This window comes from Loxodonta africana, chromosome 3 (genome assembly GCF_030014295.1).
Source record: "Loxodonta africana isolate mLoxAfr1 chromosome 3, mLoxAfr1.hap2, whole genome shotgun sequence".
Lineage (NCBI taxonomy): Eukaryota > Metazoa > Chordata > Mammalia > Proboscidea > Elephantidae > Loxodonta > Loxodonta africana.
In genome coordinates this window covers 129,155,485-129,175,981 of record NC_087344.1, presented here as the reverse complement: position 1 = coordinate 129,175,981, position 20,497 = coordinate 129,155,485, and the positions used below count along the sequence as shown (strand labels likewise).

Below are 20,497 nucleotides of genomic sequence, written 5' to 3'. Positions count from 1 at the left end.
TTGTTTAGAATTGTAGCAGAAAGGTAGAATAAATGAAGTAGAATGCATGCTCCTGTGACAAAATTTGTAGACTAGTTTTAAAAAGTTTATTACTTGTGGTAGAAAATATGGAAAATAGAAAAAACTGGGAAGAATTTAAAAAAATGAATCACAATTCCACTGTTCTTAATTAACTATTTACTAAGTAACTGATAACTATTTACAATAAACTGTTTGGGATTTTCTTCCTTGTCTTTATTCTATACCTTTAAAAAATAATATACATACATGCATGTACATACACACACATACTATACACCTACGTATATAATTATGTATAATTTTTTGCAGTTTAAATATTGACATGATTTTCTCCTATTACCACAGCTCCGTGGTAAACATGATTTTCAGTGGTTGCATAATATTGCATGCTGTGGATGGAAGTTATCTTTTTCACAGATATTCTATATGAACTTAACTTGCCCTCATTGCTTGCTTCTTCCAAAAGCAAAAGTAGAATCCATGAGGTGGGAAGTCGGGAGCTGCGTAGTGGAAATTCTGATTAATCATGGATTTTTCTGTGCTATCTCAGCTTTGTAGGATAAAACTACTTCTCAATCTCAGGACAGTTTTGCTGAAACATATCTAAGAATGTACTATTTTGACTTTAATGGGAGAAAATTGAATTTCAAGATTTTGAAGTAAAAAAACTATACAGGATTAAGTATATAATAGAATTATAAACTCAACCAAATTTAAGAACCATAACTAAATTTTAAGACCCTTTGAAAGGAAATTAGGAACATTTTAACTTAGTATTTTTTATTGTATCTTAATTCCAAGGTCTTTCTGACATATTCATTTTGATATTGCTAATGAATTAGCCGAGGATAATACACATTTTAAATTATAAATATGTTTCTCTTAGCTATTTAGAGTAGCTAAATAAAATCACATAATTATTTTTCATTAGTCAAAGAGCACATAATGGTATCATTAATATTTCTCATGTGGTTCTTGGACTTAATTTCTATACATTTCACCACTGTTGAAAGTAGAATTTTCTCTCTTGATATTTAAATTGAATCTCTCTAGATTAGTGTCTTCTATTCAACTTCCATATGCAGCTGGTGAAATTAGAAATAGAACTGTCTCAAGAGTAGTTTGACAATATGTATCAGAAATCTTTTTTAAAATTCACATCCTATTCCCTGTCAATGTTAAATCTATGATTTTTTTTGCCTAAGGAAATAATTGGACGGATATGTAATGATTAATGCACAAGAATGTAGCTTTGTTTGTAATAGCAAAATACTGCAAAAACCTTAACATTTAGAGATTAGTTATGTTAAATGTGATATATGAAACATTAAATTATCATATGTATCTATATTTTTAATTTGGGAAAATGATGTGATATAGGGCAGATATATTGGCATGCTATATGGAGTTATTTTTGATACTGACAGGTAAATATTGGTGAATGTGTGCCAAAGAGAGTGATTTTTATTTTGCCATTATTAAAATTGAGTCCTACTTCCTTGCAGTTAAAAGGCACTGGAACCATTTGTCTCTTGATACTGCTCCCAGATTGTTTATTTTAAGCATATAAAATGATATTTTACCTCCCATTTGCTGTGGTAGAAAAGCAAGTACCTAATTCACTTAAAAATATTCTTATATTAGGAATATATAAAATTAAAAAGAAGGCTGAGCTACGCTTCTTTTTTGTACCACTTAAAATTGATATCTGGTCTGCTTATCCTGATTGTGGATGCAGTATTGAATTGTAGAATTTGCAAGAACCTTAAACACTGGCAATTTCTATTAAGCTTACACTTTACACTGTTACAGACCCTTCCTTTCCACCAAATAAGTGTTCAGCACCTGGGCCTACTGGATCTCCAGTTTTTCAGCAAATAAGTTGCAGCCTCATTCCTTGTGAGTGAGCCCACAGTCAGTCTCCTCAAAAGATAGATTTCCTGATCTTAAGTCTCAGCCTCCTTTGATTTGACCCTTCATGGCAGTGGCCAGACCACTGCGAGGAGGACACCTTGTCCGCCCCACCAGGCATAGACTGGTGGGCATCCTTGGAGCCCAGCTAGTCCTTGGCTGAAATCATCCCTCACTCTTGGGGCCTGAGGGATCTTGTTCTGAGATTAATGTCTTACCTGTCTGCCTGGTAACCCAGTTTGGCATCTACTTTCAGACATGTGTCCCACGGGCTTGCCCCTCACTTGGCAGTTATTTTCTGGCATTCGCGTTGGGTTGGAGATCTGCCCAAACTCCAGATCTCAGTCTTGCGCATGAAGGCCTGCCCGGCTTATTTCCACAATGAGTGAATGTCACTATGATAAGCAGATAAACCAAAAAACGAAACCCATTGTCGTTGAGTCGATTGTGACTCCTAATGACCCTATAGATAAAAAGACCTTTTAAATAATAGGGCCAGCACTGACACTCCACCACCTGCTTGCTGGGTTGGAAAGAACCCAGTTTGGGAAACTGACTTGGAGTGATTATGTTGGAAAATCCAGTAAATTTTCATTGGTACAATTTGGATTAGGAGACTATAAGGTAGAAGTGAACCAAAAGGTAAAGAAGAGGTATTAAGACCAAAGTCTCCAGCCCTGCACCACATGTTTAATAAGCGAGTGTTGCAGTTGTAACTGCAAACCAAAAGAAGATAAAAGCAAGATCAGGAGTGGTGTCAGAAGTGCTGGAAAATTGAACTCTTGGGGAAGCCATTTGGTCATGTGAAGAGTAATTCACCCCACGCCTGTTATTTGGCAAGAGTGTACCTGGTGTTACCAACCAGCCCTTGATTAATGCACATAATTCATAAATAAGAAATGAGCTGGAAACCACCAGGAGAGAGCATTTTAACATGCTGTATAGTAGTTGTTATCAATATGGAGTGAATATTGCGAGGCTCAACACCTTTGCCTCCAAGCTCATTCATTCATTCAACCAGCCAGCCAACCAGCTAGCCAGCCAGGCATTAAAAAAATACCTGTCATGAGGCAGGCAGGGCAGCAGGTCCCTGGGGTTATAATGGTGAACAAAATAGACATAAACCCTCCCTCATCAAGCTTACAGTATAGCCTGGGAAACAAATTATCAGTGCAAGATAAATGCTATAATAGAAAGTCAGGGGCTCATGTCCTGGAGCAAGGGACATTTATGCTGAGACCTGAAGGATTCATAGGAGCTGGCCAGAAGAAGGGGCTTAGCAGTAGCAAATGGTTTAGTGACTGATTTTACAATAGTGATCTTTGTTTCTTCTTTATATTTCTTTCTAGGATGTCCAGTTCTTCTCCACAATGAATGAGTGTCACTATGATAAGCGTATGGACTTTTTTTATAATAGGAGCAACAGTGACACTGCCGATGAATGGACGGGGACGAAGCTTGTGATTGTTTTGTGTTTTGGAACATTTTTCTGCTTATTTATTTTTTTCTCTAACTCTCTGGTCATTGCAGCAGTGATCAAAAACAGAAAGTTTCATTTTCCTTTCTATTACCTGTTGGCTAACTTGGCTGCCGCAGATTTCTTTGCTGGAATTGCCTATGTATTCCTGATGTTTAACACTGGACCCGTTTCAAAAACTTTGACTGTCAACCGCTGGTTTCTCCGCCAGGGGCTTTTGGACACAAGTTTAACTGCCTCCCTGACCAATTTGCTGGTTATTGCCGTGGAGAGGCACATGTCAATCATGAGGATGCGGGTCCACAGCAATCTGACCAAAAAGAGGGTGACGCTGCTCATTTTGCTCATCTGGGCCATCGCCATATTTATGGGGGCGGTTCCTACACTAGGCTGGAATTGCCTTTGCGACATCTCTACCTGCTCTTCCCTGGCCCCCATTTATAGCAGGAGTTACCTTATTTTCTGGACTGTGTCCAACCTCGTAGCATTCTTCATCATGGTTGTAGTGTACCTGCGGATCTACATGTACGTCAAGAGGAAAACCAATGTCTTGTCTCCACATACAAGTGGGTCCATCAGCCGCCGGAGGACACCCATGAAGCTCATGAAGACAGTGATGACTGTCTTAGGTAAGAGGAACCAAGTGAGCCATTCTTCCCACTCATTCAGATAATATCTATTGAGTGCCCCCTGTGTGCAAGGCCCTTCCTAGCGCTAGGAATGTAGTGGTGAACAAATAAAGAAAAACTCCCTACCTGCCTGGAGTTTATATGCTAATGGGAGAAGACAAGACAGGAAGCAAAAGCTGTTGATGAGTCTTGTAGAAAAATACAAAGCAGGAAAGGGAGACAAGGAGTGTTACGTGTGTGTAGATTAGAGTTTTAACAAGGGTTGTGAGGGACAGCTTCACCTAGAAGATGACTTTTGAGCAGAGGCATGGAGAAGGTGAAGAGGGAGCAAATCATGCAGATATAGGCAAAAGGCACAGTAAGCACAAGCCCTGAGGTGTTTGTGTGCTTAGTGTGTTTGAAGGCTAGTAAGGAGGCCAGTGTGGCTGGAGTGGAAGGAGCGAGAGGAATGAGGTCAGGGCCCTTCTGGAGAGGGGGTCAGGTTATGCGGAGTCATGCAGTTATCATAAGGACTTTGACTTTTCTGAGTATTGTGAGAGGCTATTAGAAAGTTCTGAACGGAAGAGTGGCTTGATCTGACTTACATTTTATTTATTTTATTGTGCTTTGGGTGAAAGTTTACAGTGCGAATTAGTTTCTCATTCACAAATTTACACACAATTGTTTTGTGGCACTGGTTGTAATCCCTGCAGTTTGTCAGCACTCTCTGCATTTCCCTTTATACCCCAGGTTCCCTGTTTTCATTCATCCAGTTTTCCTGTCCCTTCCTGCCTTCTCATCTTTGCTTTTGGTCAAGTATTGCCCATTTGGTCTCATATACTTGAATGAACTAAGAAGCATGTTCCTCACACATGTTACTGTTTGTTTTGCAGGCCTGTCTAATCTTTGGGGGAAAGGTGGACTTCGAGAGTGGCCTGAGTTCTGAGTTAGCAGGGTGTCTGGGGGCCATAGTCTCAGGGGTTCCTCTGGTCTCTGTCAGGTGTTTTTTTGTGTGTGTGAATTTGAATTTTGTTCTACATTTTTCTCCCGCTGTGTCTGAGACCCTCTGTTACGATCCCTGTCAGAGTAGTTGGTAGTAGCCAGGCACCATCTAGTTCTTCTAGGCTCAGGCTGGTGGAAGCTTGGTTCATGGGGTCCATTAGTGTTTTGGATTAATATTTTCCTTGTGTCTTTGGTTTTCTTCCTTCTTGTTGGCTGTGGACGGGTTGCGACCAATAAATGTATCTTAGATGGCTGCTCCCAAGCTTTTAAGACCCCAGGTACCACTTACCAAAGTAGGATGCAGAACATATTCTTTATTAACTACGTTATACCAATTGACCTAGATATCTCCTGAGACCATGGTCCCTAGCCCTCCTACCCGGTAACTTAGTCCCTCAGGGTGTTTGGATGTGTCTAGAAAGCTCCTGTGGATTTGCCTTAGTCAAGTTATGCTGACTTTCCCAATATTGTGTGTTGTCTTTCCCTTTACCAAAGTTACCACTTGTCTGCTAGCTAGTTAGTGATTTCCGTTCCCCACTTCTCCCCTTCCTCGTAACCATCGAAGATTATTTTTTTTCTGTGTGTAAACTTTTTCTTGAGGTTTTATAATAGCGATCTTATATAATATTTGCCCTTTTGTGATTGCCTTATTTCATTCAGCACAATGCCTTCCAGATTCATCCATGTCGTGAGGTATTCCTGGATTCATCATTGTTCTTTATCCTTGTGTAGTATTTCATTGTGTATATGTACCATAATTTGTGTACCCATTTATCTGTTGATGGGCACTTAGGTTCTTTCCATCTTTTTGTTATTGTGAATAATGCTGCAGTGAACATGGGTGTGCATTTGTCTATTCACGTGATGGCTTTGCTGGATCAAATGGTATTTCTATTTCTAGCTTTTTAAGGAGGTGCAATATCTTTTTCTGTAGTGGTTGTACCATTTTACACTCCCACCAGCAGTGCATAAGAGTTTCAATCCCTTTGCAACCTGTCCAACATTTGTTATTTTCTATTTTTTTATTTATGCCAGTAATGTAAGAGTGAGATGGTACCTCACTGTAGTATTGATTTGCATTTCTCTGATGGCTAATAATCATGAGCATTTCCTCATGTGTCTGTTAGGTGACTGAATGTCTTCTTTGGTGAAGTGTCTGTTCATATCCTTTGCCCATTTTTTAAAATTTGGGCTATTTGTCTTTTTGTTGTTGAGGTGTTGAAGTATTCTATAGATTCTAGAAATTAAACCCTTATCGGATATGTCGTAGCCAAAAATTTATTCCCGGTCTTTAGGCTCTCTTTTTACTCTTTTGATGAAGTCTTTTGTTGAGTATTAAGTGTTTAATTTTTAGAAGATCCTGGTTATCTAGTTTATCTTCTGGTGTTTGTGCATTGTTAGTTTATATTGTATTTATGCCATGTATTAGGGCTCCTAACATTGTCCCTATTTTTTCTTTAATGATCATTATTGTTTAAGGTTTTATATTTAGGTCTTTGATCCATTTTGTTAGTTTTTATGTACGGTGTGAAGTATGGGTCCTGTTTCATTTTTTTACAGATGGACGTCCAGTTTTGCCAGCACCATTTCTTAAAAAGACTCTTTTCCCCATTTAATGGACTTTGATCCTTTGTCAAAGATCAGCTGACCCTAGGTGGATGGATTTACAGCTAGGTCCTTGATTCTGTTCCATTGGTCTATGTATGTCATTGTACCAGTACCAGGGTATCTTGACTACTGTGGCTGTATCAACTTAAAATTTAATGGCATCTCTCTGGCTGCTGTTTTAAGAAAATAGTCTAGTGGAGCAAGGGAAGAGGCAAGAAAATTGATTAGTATGGTCTTTCAGTACTTGGGGGGAAAAATGGTGACTTGAACCAAAAGGCGGTTTGGAGGTGGTGAGTCATGGTCAGATTCTGGATATATTTTAAAAGTAGAGTCGACAGGATTTACGGGCTAGTAAAGTATTGGAGAAGGTGAAAGGAGGAAGGCAAGGTAGGGGATATCATTAACTGAGTTGGGGAAGATTGTAGAGGAGCTGTTTTGGGGAGGAAGGCAAGGAGTTTGATTTTGGACAAGCTAGTTTAGGATCCTATTACATAGCCAAGTAGAGATGTTGAGTAGGCAATTGGCTGTATGAGTCAGGAGTTCAGGACTGAGGTTTGTGCTGAAATACACATTCGGAAGTCATGGGGAAGAAGAAGTGGTATTTTAAACCATGAGATTGGATGAGCTCACTTGCTATGGGAGCAAATGTGGATTGATGAGAGAAGAATGTTAATGGGGAAAATAGGTTGAGGAGACAAGGAGTTCCAGAAGGAGTAGCTAGAAAACCCAGGAGAATATGGTGGCCTGGAAGCCAAGAGAAGAAAGCACTCAAAGAATAGAGGGTGTCAGCAGCATTAATATTGTTGCAAGTGAAGTAAGATGAGGTCTTACTGGATTTAGCAAAGTGGATATAGCTGAAAGCCTAACTGGAGTGAAATTAAGAAAGAAAAAGAGGAGAAGATTTGGGACAGTGAGTGTGGACAGCTCTTTGAGGAGTTTTACTTTGCGCTGTGAGCCATATACTAAGAAGACACTTCTGGTAGAGTAAAAATTTCTCTTCATTTTATTTTCTCTATGGTAAGTGGCCTGATGTTCCCCAACTCCAGTCCTGGGTTACAGGTAGAATTTGTGGTATGTGGGCAAACAATAACTTTTGTGGTTTCATAGGCTTTGTCTTCCAAGGCAGACAGGCTATTTGCACCATGTACGGTAGCTGTAGCGGTGGAAACCATTACTGAGAGAGGTCCAGGAGTGTATTTCTGTCAAGTTCTATTGTGAAAGTATTGTAAAGGGATTCTTGGGAAATAGTTCATATTAGAGGATGCAGGGTATATGTGGTGTCATGAAGCTATTATTATGCCTTTAGGTCCTGAAGCTGCTAGAAGATTTGGGGGTCACCAACACACAGTACCATTGTTAAAGCAATTTCAAACTCTACATTTATTTTAGTTAACAAAAATATTCTGTGGTGCCTAATATATACCAAGTATTACTCTGTTTTACAAATATTAACTTATTTAATTGTCATGGTAACCCTGTGAGGTAGGCACTACTATTCTTATTTAACAAATGAAGAAACTGAGCTGACAGTTTAAGCATCTTGACCAAGGTCACTTAGCTGTTGATGGTGGAACCAAGACTCACCATACAGTCTGCCTCCAGAGCCTCCATGTTTAGTCACTATAACTCTGCTGCTAGTTTTAATTGGCTCGGACTTTTTACTGGTCTCCTCTTTGTCCTGTCTTCTGCTTTGGTCACCTCATTCTCCTTTTAGCACCTTTATAAGAACACAGACAAGAACAAGAAAGGGAGGGTTCACATTCTTCATTGTTGCCACACCATAGCTAGAGAGGATATTTACGTTTTTGGCAGAGTGACGTTTGGTATTTATTGGTAGAACCTATGACCTCTGCTACTTCTTGCTTAACTTGCTTGGCTATGTGTCTTGAGAAGTTACCTGCCTGCTTAAGAAAAAACTTTATTTTTGCAGTATATTATATATGGCATACAGCATGAGATAGAAAAGGCTTTTGTAATTGTATGTAGGGAGAACAGGACTCTGAGATAGCCATGATCTCTAACTCCGGTTTCATATGTAAGTTTGTCTGGAACAGTTATGGAAGGGTTTCAAATAAAGGAGGCATGTGTTGGAGAAGGAAAAAAACAAAAACAGAATAAACCATGAAATTGCCTAGTAAGATAAGAGAAGTAGTGCGCTTGGGATAGAACAACATTGGGAAATTGGTTAGCAGCAGGAAGACAGTTTGGTGTCGAGGATTGGGGAAGTTTTTCAGTGGTGAGACAGAAGGATCTGGTGAAAGACAGGAAGCTCAGGGGTAAAGGAAATGAAACTGAACTCAAGAGTTAGGTGGCTTGAGGGTTTTAGACTTTTAGCTCTTAATGTCTTTGGAAACGGAAGATATGAGTTTTAGCCCCTCCTCTGTCATTTTCTACAGCGGTGAGCTGAAGCAAATTAGCATACCTTTTCTTGGTTAAATTTTCTCATCTGAGGGGGCATAGGTAATCTTTAAGGTCTTTCTAAGTAATTAAATTCACTGGTCCTATTATAACATTTAGGAGTCCCTGGGTGGTGCAAACGGTTAAGCGCACAACTACTAACAGGAAGATTGGCAGCTCAAACCCACCTAGAAGTACCTTGGAAGAAAGTCCTGGTGATCTTTTTCCAAAAGGCCACAGTTTTGAAAACCCTTTGGAGTGTACTTCTACTCTGTATGCATGTGCTGAGCTGGCATCAACTCAATGGTGATAGGTTTTTTGTTTTTTTTAAATTACAACAGTAAAAAACCAAAGGTGGGCATGAAAAGGAAAAGAAGAGAGAAATTCTGTGTGTGTGTGTCTTGTGTTTTTGGGATGACGGCTGACATAGACTTCCATGGACTGACTGTGCATCCAAAGCACGGAGCTTCCTTGTGTGAGAGCATTTAATATAGTATCTTCCTACGGACAAAACCCTTGGTTCCTCTATTAATGCAAGTAAGAATTCAGTTTCTTAATTGTCTTAATGATATTATCTTAGAAAAGGCAACAGTATTAGGGTTCACCATCATTATAGTTACTGGTTCTGAGTATGTGGAGATATGTAAAAATTAGTACTAATTTCTTTGATGATTATATAATCTAAATATCTTCATGATAGAATGCTCAATTTTTCTGTCTACTCCTTGATAGAAACGAAAAGTTCATTTAGGATTAAATCCTAAAATTTCTTACAAACACATCCTTTAAATTTTAGAAATATATATATATATAGCCACTGATGGTACAGTGGTTAAGAGCTCGGCTGCTAACCGAAAGGTCAGTAGTTCGAATCTACCAGCCATTCCTTGGAAACCCTCTGTCCTGTAGGGTCGCTATGATTCGGAATCAACTCGACAGCAACACTTTTTTTTTTTTTGGTTAAATGTTTGTACATAATCTATTAAACAGTAACTAAGAGGCAAATGGTTACATGAATTCAGTGAACATAATCTCATTTCAGAGAAGGAAGAAGGGATGGGCAAGGGGTATAGAGTTTGGCAAAGGTTTCCTGGAGGGCTTGGGGTTTGATCTGGAAGGATGGGTGGGATTTGCATGGGCAGGAGGAACAGGAAAATCATTCTAAGTAGGAGGAACACATAATCCAAGCTGCAATGGTAGACACAGTTAGAGCTTGTGCAGTCCCGTGGCCCAGGTGCATATTGCAGTGCAGTGGGAAATAGTTTAACTGTAAGCTAGAAAAGCTTAGTTGACTATCTTCTCTGGGAAGAGTGAGGTAGACTAGATGATCTTTCTGTTCTTTTCCAGCTTTGAGATTTGGTTTGAACATAAAAGTAGACGGAGCTGGATGCGGAGTAGACTCTTTCCTTGTTGCAGGTCATGGTGCTGGTTGCGTCAATTTTCAACCTGCCCGTGACTGGAAAGGCACCCTGGCATCAAGTTCCCATTTCATCAGCCCCAAGGCAGAATGCTTACTCACTTCTGGGTTATGATGTGTGATGTGGCCTTGTACACGAAAGAAATTGCTTATCGAATGTCCTCATCCGAAAGACAGTGGGGACATATGATCGTGCCTTCCAGAGCCCTACCTAAGAGTCCTGTGTTTTGAAATCCTATTTGTCAACAAGTTTAATCCGCCACCGCAGCCAAACACACAAGAAGCCCCCGTTGAAACCTCTCCTTTATTGTCAAACAGTACACCGCGTGCACTGTGTACATAGTGAGGTTTTGTTGTTTTCGAAGGAGTGTGCTAGACTTTCTTCTATTTTGCAATGTCTCAAAATGCAAAAGAAAAGAAAGACTGAAGAGATTTGTGACTCATATTTTGAAATTTTCATGAACCCTCTTTCTTAAGATAGTGTTTTTCGAACTTCAGGTTACGACCCCACTAGTGAGTAATGAAATTTCAATTAGGGGATTGTAACCACTGTTAAAAATGACATAAAATAAAATAAAAAGGAACTGTCAGCATTGCATGCTGTAGGTATCAATATTGTTTTGTAACCTTTTCTCTGTGTGTGTGTACTGAATTGTGTTATAAAATATATTTCTTACAATGGATTATGGTCAAGAATTTTTGAAAAGCCTCGTTCTTAGGTTTCTTATTTGGCCAGTAACAACTGCACTCTTAAAATACAAAACATTACAATTGTTAAGGGACTTTGAAAAGGCTTGTGGTAATTGAAACAAGGAGATGGATGTTTTTGTTCTCACTTCTTCCTCCTACTTCTGCACTTAGATCAATGCAAAATCCTCCTGCCTTCTCTTAGGGGAGAGAGGAAGGAGGCAAAATGGTGGTGAGAGAAGAAACAATACCTGGAGCTCACGTGCTAGGAGAAAATGGGTGAAAATTCAGTACCATAGAGAGCCTTGCTAAAGTACTAATAATAATCACTCCTGTCATTTCTGCAGCACTGTGCCTTTTTCAGTGTTTTAATGCATTGTTCTTGTTGGTCTCATGGAAATCCTGCAAGGTAAGTAGGGTAGATATTATTATTCTATTTTCCTGTCATTCCCCTGTGTGCACCCCATACTCAAGCTATAATCAGTTCTTTACAGCCCACTGTTTCATATCTCTAAGCCTTTGCACATGCCGGAATACCTCGCCCCTTGTTCTGCTTGGGAGACTCGTTTGTCTTGTAAGACCCAGCTCAAGGTTCTACCTTCTTTGAATATTTCCTTGACCTCCTTTGGGCAACCTCTCTACTTGTCCATACCTCAGTCAATACACTTAATTGTTTACCTACTTCTATTTACATACCTTTGTTTTGAATTAGAGTGTGCGCTCTGAAGTTGGGACCTGGACCTGATTTATCTATCTTTGTACCCCTGACATGTAGCACGCTGTTTGGCACACTTTGCTGAGATTATACTATACTGAGTAAATGAGGAAATTGAGGTTTAGGGGAGCTCAGTGGCTTCTCAGAAGTTATCCTCAAACTGGAACTAAAACAAGAACCCGATTTTCTCACTTCTAGCCTGGTCTTTGGTCAGACACTGACCATGATGTACAAATGAGATAGAGGCAGGGAGATGGATGGGTAACCTGGGAAACTGAAGTCTCAGGAGGTTAAATGGTAGAGCTATCGTGGAAAGCGGGGAAAGAAATGAACATTTTTGAGTGCCTACGATGAGGAAGTTAGCGTGTTACATGCTTTTAGGATTTTATTTTTAGTTTGTAGTCATCACAACAACTCTACACAGATCTCTTTTATAGACAAGGGAACTGAGGCTCGAGTGGACTTGGGCAACTTGCCATAGACCCATAACTGGTAAAAGTAATAACAGTTAATATTCATTGAATGTTATACATCTTAAAGCTTTACTGTTTAATCTTCACGGCAACCCTATAAAGGAGGTCCTATTATAATTACCAGTTTACAGATAAGGAAGCTGAGACCCAGAGAGTTTCAGTATCTTGCCCAAGACTAGTTGCAGAGTTGAGGTTTGAACCGAAGCAGATTGGCTCCGGGACTTTACTCTTCATAGTCAGTTACCAGCGTTCTGTAAATAGAGGGATGAGAATGGCTTTGACTCACGTAATGAAGATTATAACTTCTATCTCCCACTTAAGTTTATTATAAAGTCACTTGATCCCTCAACATTTAGCGTGCTCTTTTCTCAGGATTTTGCATCATGTAGTGATGATTGCGACATCTCCTGGCAAACAATGGCTCTATGCTCTTCTAATGATGGCTCTATACTCTTCTAACTTAATGCTTATTCAAGTAGATGATAAAAGCAGCTTTGGAGAACTAGATTCCGATCCTGGCTTTGCCACTTCCAAATTGCATGATCTTGAGAAAATTACCTAACCTTTCTGTGACATAGTTTCTTACAGATGGGGATAATAGTAGTCCCATGGTCATGGCGAGGTTGTGAGCATACAATGAGATAATGTACAGAAAGCACTTAGCATAGTCTAGGCACATGGTAAGTACTAAGTATGTATCAGCTATTCTTCTTAGGCCTTAGTTTGACTCTGAAGAGTCTTGCTTTGTATGCAAGCAGAGTGCACTGTTCAACTGTCTTTTATCCCTCTAATGCCACCAGATACTGTGGAGATGGAGACTAGAGACCTGCCATTGGCACCAGCATGATGGCAGGTTTTGTAATGTGGACAGGTAGCCAGGAGGAAGCTGATTGGGTGTGCTTCACAGAGGCTGCCCGACAGCTGGCAAGTGGCACTAGTGCTCAGTTACTCGAGGCACATTCAATCTGATCACATGGTTACCACAGAACTAAAAAGTCTGCGTTTGCATTGCTGGTCCCCATAAACCACCCTCTGCCCCTTGAAGTTCTGTTAATGATTCCTGTCTCTGACAGATGATCTTTGCATTAATAATTCATTTCCCATTTGCAACATTTATGAATAAAACATTATAAGTGTGACCCTGACCACCAAACATTACGTTAATAAGAGTCCTATATCATGGCACCAGCATCTGGTATGTAGAGCTATAGGATGTTTCTCATAAGAAACTGTCCCCATCTTGGTAACGAATCCTACCAGGGTGCCTAGTCAAGTACTATTATCTCCTTCGCTAGGATTGAGGCATTTGCCCTGCGTTTGGAGAGAATCAGGACCAGAACCCAGGCCTTTTGACATCATTCATGGGCTTCATCAATGACTTGTCCTTACTCCACTTAAAAAAAAAAAAAAAAATTACCCAGGCACACAGTACCACACACACAGAAACCGGGAGGCAAAGGAAGCTAACCAAAGTCACTGGGAATTCTGAAACGTTTGTTTTCAGCTTTGGTGACCTTGTAGTGGCTTCTGTGGTACAGAAGCCAGCTTTCAATATCTGCTGCCTTGCACGCCTTAGTAATCAAATATCTATTAAAAAAAAAAGTTAAAGCTTTGCCTTAAGAAATGCTGAGTGAAATTAACAGATTGTTGGCAGGCAGGAGCTCCCTTGTTGCTGTGCGGAGTCCTATCAGACGGAGAATGACTGGTTCTTCTCAGAGGCAAGCCATCCAGGCACTGATGCTTAGTTCATCGAGTCCAGGTTTTTCCTAGTTTTGTCTTGAAACAACTTATCAAAGGAGCACCTTTGTTGTAGGTGGTTTTTTCTATGCATTCTGTAATGTTGCAGTAGGGCTTTATGGGAGGGAGGCATTTGCTTCCAGGACAAGTTGTTTACCAGCAGCTGCCAAGTATAATTGCCTCTCAGTTGCTGCCCCCCGCTCCCCAATACTCTCTTTGATACATTCTTTCCAATCTGAGGGGGAAAGTGATGATTGCCAAGACCTCAGTATTTGGTGTTAGGAGGAAGACAGTTTCAAATTGAAAAAAAAAATTTTTTTTACTCAATTGTATGCCTCTCTATCCCACCTTTTTAAATTGCCTCTACTTCTTGCTGCCTCATAACATTTTTAGGGGCCTGTCCATCTCTGCCCACCTCTGCCCTGTGTAGGTGTTTGTCATCTCAGGTCTGCTTCACAGTTCTTTTTTTTCTGTTTAGCTGGTTCAGATGCTTCCCTTTGCACAGAGTTCAGAAGTCATTTTTCTGTTCCATTGTCCTTGCCTCTAGTGTAATCACTGCTCTGTCTGGCTTCTTCCATATCCTGTACATCCTCCTTCAGCTCAGTTGCACTAAATGCGCTCAGTTTCTTTTATTCCCCTTTCACACTCCCGTCTTTTTTTTTTTTTTTTTACAGCTTCTTTCTGGTTTTCTTATTTTACTAAAAAACCAGGAATTACTCCTTCAGCTGGATCAATTATTGGATATTTCCTTGCGTAGGGTACAAAATCACTTCTCAAATTCTACCTCTTTGAGAAAAAGGTTTAGGGAGAAATTCTATAACCCAACTCCATCCAGTCCTCCCACCAGCATCCAGCCTCCTGGAAGGTTCAGAACTGCAGAATTAAGTAATGCCCTCTCTTAGGGCCTTGACTTCTGCCAAAGGAGAGTGTAGTTACTACTCGATGCCTGGGTGTTATACCACTGGGCTAATTTAACTCCTGCAGTAGTGTGGTGTGTATTGACCAATGCTAGAATTCTATCAAGTTCATGTTAATATTGCTCGTACTTTTAAAATTCCAACCGATAACTGCTGCATCCGGTGTGTAGCTGAGGAAAACAAGTTGGGTGGGAATCAGGAGTAAAGGGTGTTTGCTGGGGTCACGGCCCCATTGCAGGCGAAAAGATCAACACCGAAGCTGGGATAAAGGGCAGGTGAACCCGAAAGTACTGGCTGGGGGACACTGCAGGTGAGCAGGTGAGCAGCCCTTCTTCCTGCTCTCACAGTTGTCCCTGTGGTCCACTACCTACTCCGTCTTACCACGAGATTACTGTTGTTAGCTCTGCAGAGTGTGTGAAGGAAAGATCCCATTACCTTGAAGAATCAATACCTGTTCAGAGATTTGTCCAAGTTCACCTTGTAAATCATTGTTAGTACTATGGCCAGAGCTCTCGTCTTCCTTGTTCCTGCTTCTTCTAGTGGGTCCTTCTTGTTGCCTTGGTGAAATATACCTGTCCTTGGACCCTTGACAGTGATACACAATAAGGGCTATTTGTTTGTATTCATCAAGCCACAGAGTTCACCCCTCAACTATGGGCCAATTTTATCCTTTATATTTTTTGAACAAAAAGAGATTTCTGCCTTCTCATATTTTCTCATCATAAACATTTCTTGAACACCTGCTAAGTATTAGACAGTATATGAAATATAAGACATACCCCTACCCTCCTTGGAATCTGTGCTTGCTGTAATGCTTTAAAGTTGTTGGGAGATGGCCAAGGTTTATGAGTCAATGGTTGTGTCACGTGAGAGATACAGTCTTCATTCCACACAGAGACAGATCTGATCTGTGTGGCTTTTTGTATGTACTACTTATAGGGAACCCCATTTATAGCCTTATCTGAGGAAATGAGAAGCTTACCAAAAAAAAAAAAAAAAAAAAGTAACTAAAGGAACAAAGAAATATACACAACAGCCAAATGAGGGATCCAGGCAAAAAAATGCTGCGGTTTTGGATGGTCCAAGGCGGCCTCGTGAAAGAGGAGAGTATAAGCCAGATCTGAATGTAACAAGTAGAGACTAGAGGGCAGGGCGTTGCAGCTAGGAGGAAAGGCAGGGAGGGAGGCAGGCCTACACGTGTCTAGAGAGACCATGCCAGGGCTGGGGGTGGGGAGGAGGAACAGGTCAGACCTATTTCTGGAATAAAGGATTGGCATAGTAATGACAATCTGGCTTACGAGGCATACTGGAATCAGAGAATGGAAGGCCTTACATCCTGAAATAGTGTGCAATATATTGTCAGATATCTACAGAGACCTGGCAGATAACATCTGTGTGTGAATTGGGCCTGGGGTGGGTATGAGGCAATAGGGCAAGGTGGGGCCTGTGGCTAACCCCACCTAAAGACAGTCAGATTTAATTTTTTTAATAAAGATGATTCAGGCCAAATCAAATAGGTCTGTGACCAGCCTTCAGCCCACAGCTGAGATACTTTGTCTGGCAATGGAGAACCTTTGTAGGATCTTGAGGATATTGGTGAGTTGAGAAGAAGGTGGAAGTTGCTAAGTGCAAAGCAGAGTTTTAGGAAGATGACTGTGGCTGCAATGCAGGATGTGGATCAGAGAGGGAGAGGTCACTTAGGGGACTACTGTGAGTGTCCCAGGGCTCCATGAATGGTAGGTAGCTCCAATGTCAGAGAAACACAGAGCTGGTCCATCATAGCAGATGCTGCAGGAATGTTCATCTGTCAGCAGCAGGCTGAATCTGACCCAGAGGGAAGCAGCCAGGGAGCGGCTGCAGGTGAGCAGATGGGGGACAGCCAGGCAAGCGTGAGCATATGGAAATCTGGCAGGAGGCAGAGATCCCAAAAAAGCAGATGGTCAGGGTCAGAGAAACCTGAAAGCAGGAAACAGGAACCCATCATGGGAACTAAGGTTCATGGGACTGGGGATGGTCAAGAACAAGGTTGAGCCCTATCAAACTTTTACCACTTAAGGCCTTTAAATGTTGGCCTTTGTCACCTCCCAGTTGACCTCATCTTCTTTGCTCCTTTCTAACTGGGAAGATAGAAGTATCTGGCATACACTGCCTTCACCTCTTCACCTTAATCTCATCCATACCTTCTTGCCATCTACTAAAGCCCATTACTTCCAGCCTGTAATCTTTATCCTTGTTCTCCTGTATATTTGAGCATTAAAAAATTAATCCCTGACCTTACACCCCTTCTAACTCCTCTGTCTCCTTCCCTTCATTACCAGATATTTTTACCCTTTGTTATCCTATCTTCTAATAACCTCAAGCCATGGTAAACTAGTTTCTTCCCCCACTACTCTACTAAGACTGATCTTGATTAAGCCACCACTGTTGGAAACCGTGGTGGCGTAGTGGTTAAGCGCTATGGCTGCTAACCAAAAGGCCAGCAGTTTCAATCCACCAGGCGCTCCTTGGAAACTCTGTGGGGCAGGTCTACTCTGTCCTATAGGGTCGCTGTGAGTCGGAATAGACTTGAGGGCAACAAGGGGGTATCCTCCTAGTTGCCAAATTCAGTGATCTGACTTGATACCCCTGTGGTGTGGGCACCTGTCTTCACATTACTTGATGGTTTTCTTCCCGCTTCTTTTTCTCTGTCTTTTGTCCCGTCTCTTCCATCTCTGGAAAAAAAAAAAAAAAAAAACCCAGTGCCATTGAGTCGATTCTGACTCATAGCGACCCTATAGGACAGAGTAGAACTGCCCCATAGAGTTTCCAAGAAGCACCTGGCAGATTTGAACTGCCGACCCTTTGGTTAGCAGCCATAGCACTTAACCACTTTGCCACCAGGGTTTCCACCAGTGGTGCCTTAATCAAGATCAGTCTTAGTAGAGTGGTAGGGGAAGAAACTAGTTTACCATGGCTTCCATCTCTAGCCATCCCTAAAATGCCTAGGTTCCTCTCTCCTCTCAAGAAGATCTTATCTACCCCCGTGACTTGAACCAATACCTTTATGTAAGTGCCTTCCAAAGCAGTGTCTCCATCCTCTGGTTCTCTCAGGAGATCCAAATCTCTTCCCAGCTGCCTGTTAGACACATCCACCCGGACATCCTGCAGGTACCACAAGCTTCATCTTACCCTATAAACCTGCTCCTTGTGCTGGATTTGAATCTCTGCAATGGAAATATCATCTACTTGTCTTTCAAGGTGGACACCTTGGCGTTACCGTCTATCTGTCCACCTACGCCTTTGGGGATGTCTCAGATTCTACCATACCCCCTTAGACCAAGCCTTGCTATCTGTTGCTTACCATTGTCTTTGTTTGGATTCCCTGACTCCATGCTTTTCCTATTCCAGGCCCTCCTTCATAGCACAGCTGAGGCATCTTCCTAAAAAACACTTAACTGAGTTTAACCCCTTGGCCTTAACTAGCCTAAGATCAACTCTCCTGTGACCCAAGGTACTTTGGAAGACTCCAGTCTTATTAAAATAGCTCCGCTAGGATTACGAGGGCTAGCCACATGGGTTATCTCATGATCAGTCTCCTCAGTTTGGAGAGATATTTTCTTAGAGGCTTCTTTGTCTAAGGTTGGTTCCTTTTTCTGGGGTGAGGTTCTTATCACCAGCATTGAACATTAGACAGGATATAGTCTAGTGCTGGGTGGGTAAGAACTGCAATGTATCTTAGCAGCTGGAGAGTCCCAGCAGCTCCCACGTGGAAATTACACATTACTAGACTTTCAGAATTAGATTCAACAATGAGTCAGGGAACAGTCCATTCTTATTTGTATCTGTCACAAGCTTCCCTATCTGGGTCTGAGACAAGGCTTATGAGGTAAGTATTGTATCCAGAGCTGTCGCCAGTTGTCCTTCATGACTAGCTTTACCTCTAGAACCTCACACATGAGACTTAGACCAAAGGTCAGGACGTTCCCTGTGATTTGATGAGTTCCTCCCTTGGAAGGTCAGGGTTTTCCTTCCCAGGGTATGTTCCAAGCTCTGTGGCCCTGGAGATCTTTATAGTTAGGCCTGATGTTCTGTCAAAGGCTCTGGGTTCCAGAGAAGTCATTGTACTGAATTTACTTCTGAGGGTCCAGATGCTGCAGAACACGTAGCAAAGTCTCTAGGATCTTCGTGACTGCGCGAATGTTCTGCTGTTACTCTAGAGACACACAGCAAACAGAATGCTGTCTCAGAGTGGAGTTCAGTGCTTTCTGCTGAGTCTGGTGGGGTAAATAATGAGGATGCTGAGGTGACATGGCCAACTCAAGTCTTTTTAGTACTCTTTTGAATCTGTGGCAGCTTAGGAGCTAAAACTCTTTTTAGGTCCATGGAACAGAACCTCAGAAGGACACAGAGGTGGTCTTTAACAGGTTAATGCTATTGTATGGGGGTAACACTGGGCTCTCTTCCATTTGTTCCAATTTGGATGAGAAATATTGTTTCTCTGCTGTAAAGAAGTTCACAGTTCAGGAAGAGTAGCATTTGTATGAGTTTGGAGAATCTTTAGGCTTCCTGATCCTCTGATGTTGACTTCTGCATAGTAAGAATCATCCAGACCCCTCCGACTCAGGAATTCTGTGGTCCAAAGGGCCAGTTGTCAAGAACTAGCCACTGGACTCTGGACTTCTGTCATTTGAGGGACAGTGGCCAGCCTTGGGGCCCAACAGGGACAGTCCAGAAGGTCCTAAGATGAAGGCTTTTTTGGATTCCTTTAAGTTCAGGAATAAGATAACATAGGAGAGTGCACTGCTGGGCGGGAGAGTCAGGCCTAGGCTTGCCCCATGTGTAGGAGGAATGGTGGCACTCAGCCTGGGGAGTGTGACTGTGGAGTGGACGGGACTGTGGCCATCAGGATCTGGCAAGGGAGGGTGGGGATTTCTGAACTGAGGAGTTAGCTGGGACCTGGCTTGGAAGCACCTATGAAGCCCCTGAGGCTAGGCCCTGGGGTCCAGGAGACTTAAGAACAGCTTCAAGAGGCTGCAGGGCCTCAGGAGGGAGAAGTAATTTAGAGACTGGCTTCATAGGCACTGGAGATTCAATGAACACAGATGAATCAGGGCTGGTGGGGCCCATCAGTCAGAGGAAACTTGGATAACAGAAAAGAGGGAACTTTGAGGTCTGAGGGTCTGTTAGAGAGGCCTCATTCTCTCAAGGTCCCTTAAAGACGTATTGGAGCCCATTAATGTCTGCCACATATTTACCAGTCAGGGGACAGTAAGTAGAGACAGCCCTTCAGACGGTGAGCATAGAAGGTTAGATACAAAGATCAGTCCTCATTTTTCCATGGGAGCTAACGTTCTCCTGTCTCAGGGCTCCTGTTGAGTCTCCTAGAGAGCTCTCTAGGCATTTTCTCAGGCTGGAGAAATTGGTCCCTAGTGATCTGAGGGGAGAGATGGCCTCCTGTGGCCTCCTGGGTAGAGCTTCTCCAACATATTAGACCAGGAAAGGGTTTTGAGGTGATTGCAGGAGCTGCATCCAAGGCCAAGGATGCAGC

At 41.8% G+C, this 20,497-nt stretch overlaps 1 protein-coding gene across 1 annotated transcript in view; it reads left to right on the top strand.

The window, feature by feature from the left end:
* The window catches only part of LPAR3 (lysophosphatidic acid receptor 3), a 90,009-nt gene that overhangs the window by 28,918 nt on the left and 40,594 nt on the right, over positions 1 to 20,497 (top strand). Inside the window, exon 2 of the mRNA XM_023549423.2 lies at positions 3,282 to 4,038. Coding sequence (XP_023405191.1) covers positions 3,303 to 4,038 — 736 coding nt within the window. The 5' untranslated portion in view covers positions 3,282 to 3,302. The remainder of the gene's footprint in view (positions 1 to 3,281; positions 4,039 to 20,497) is intronic.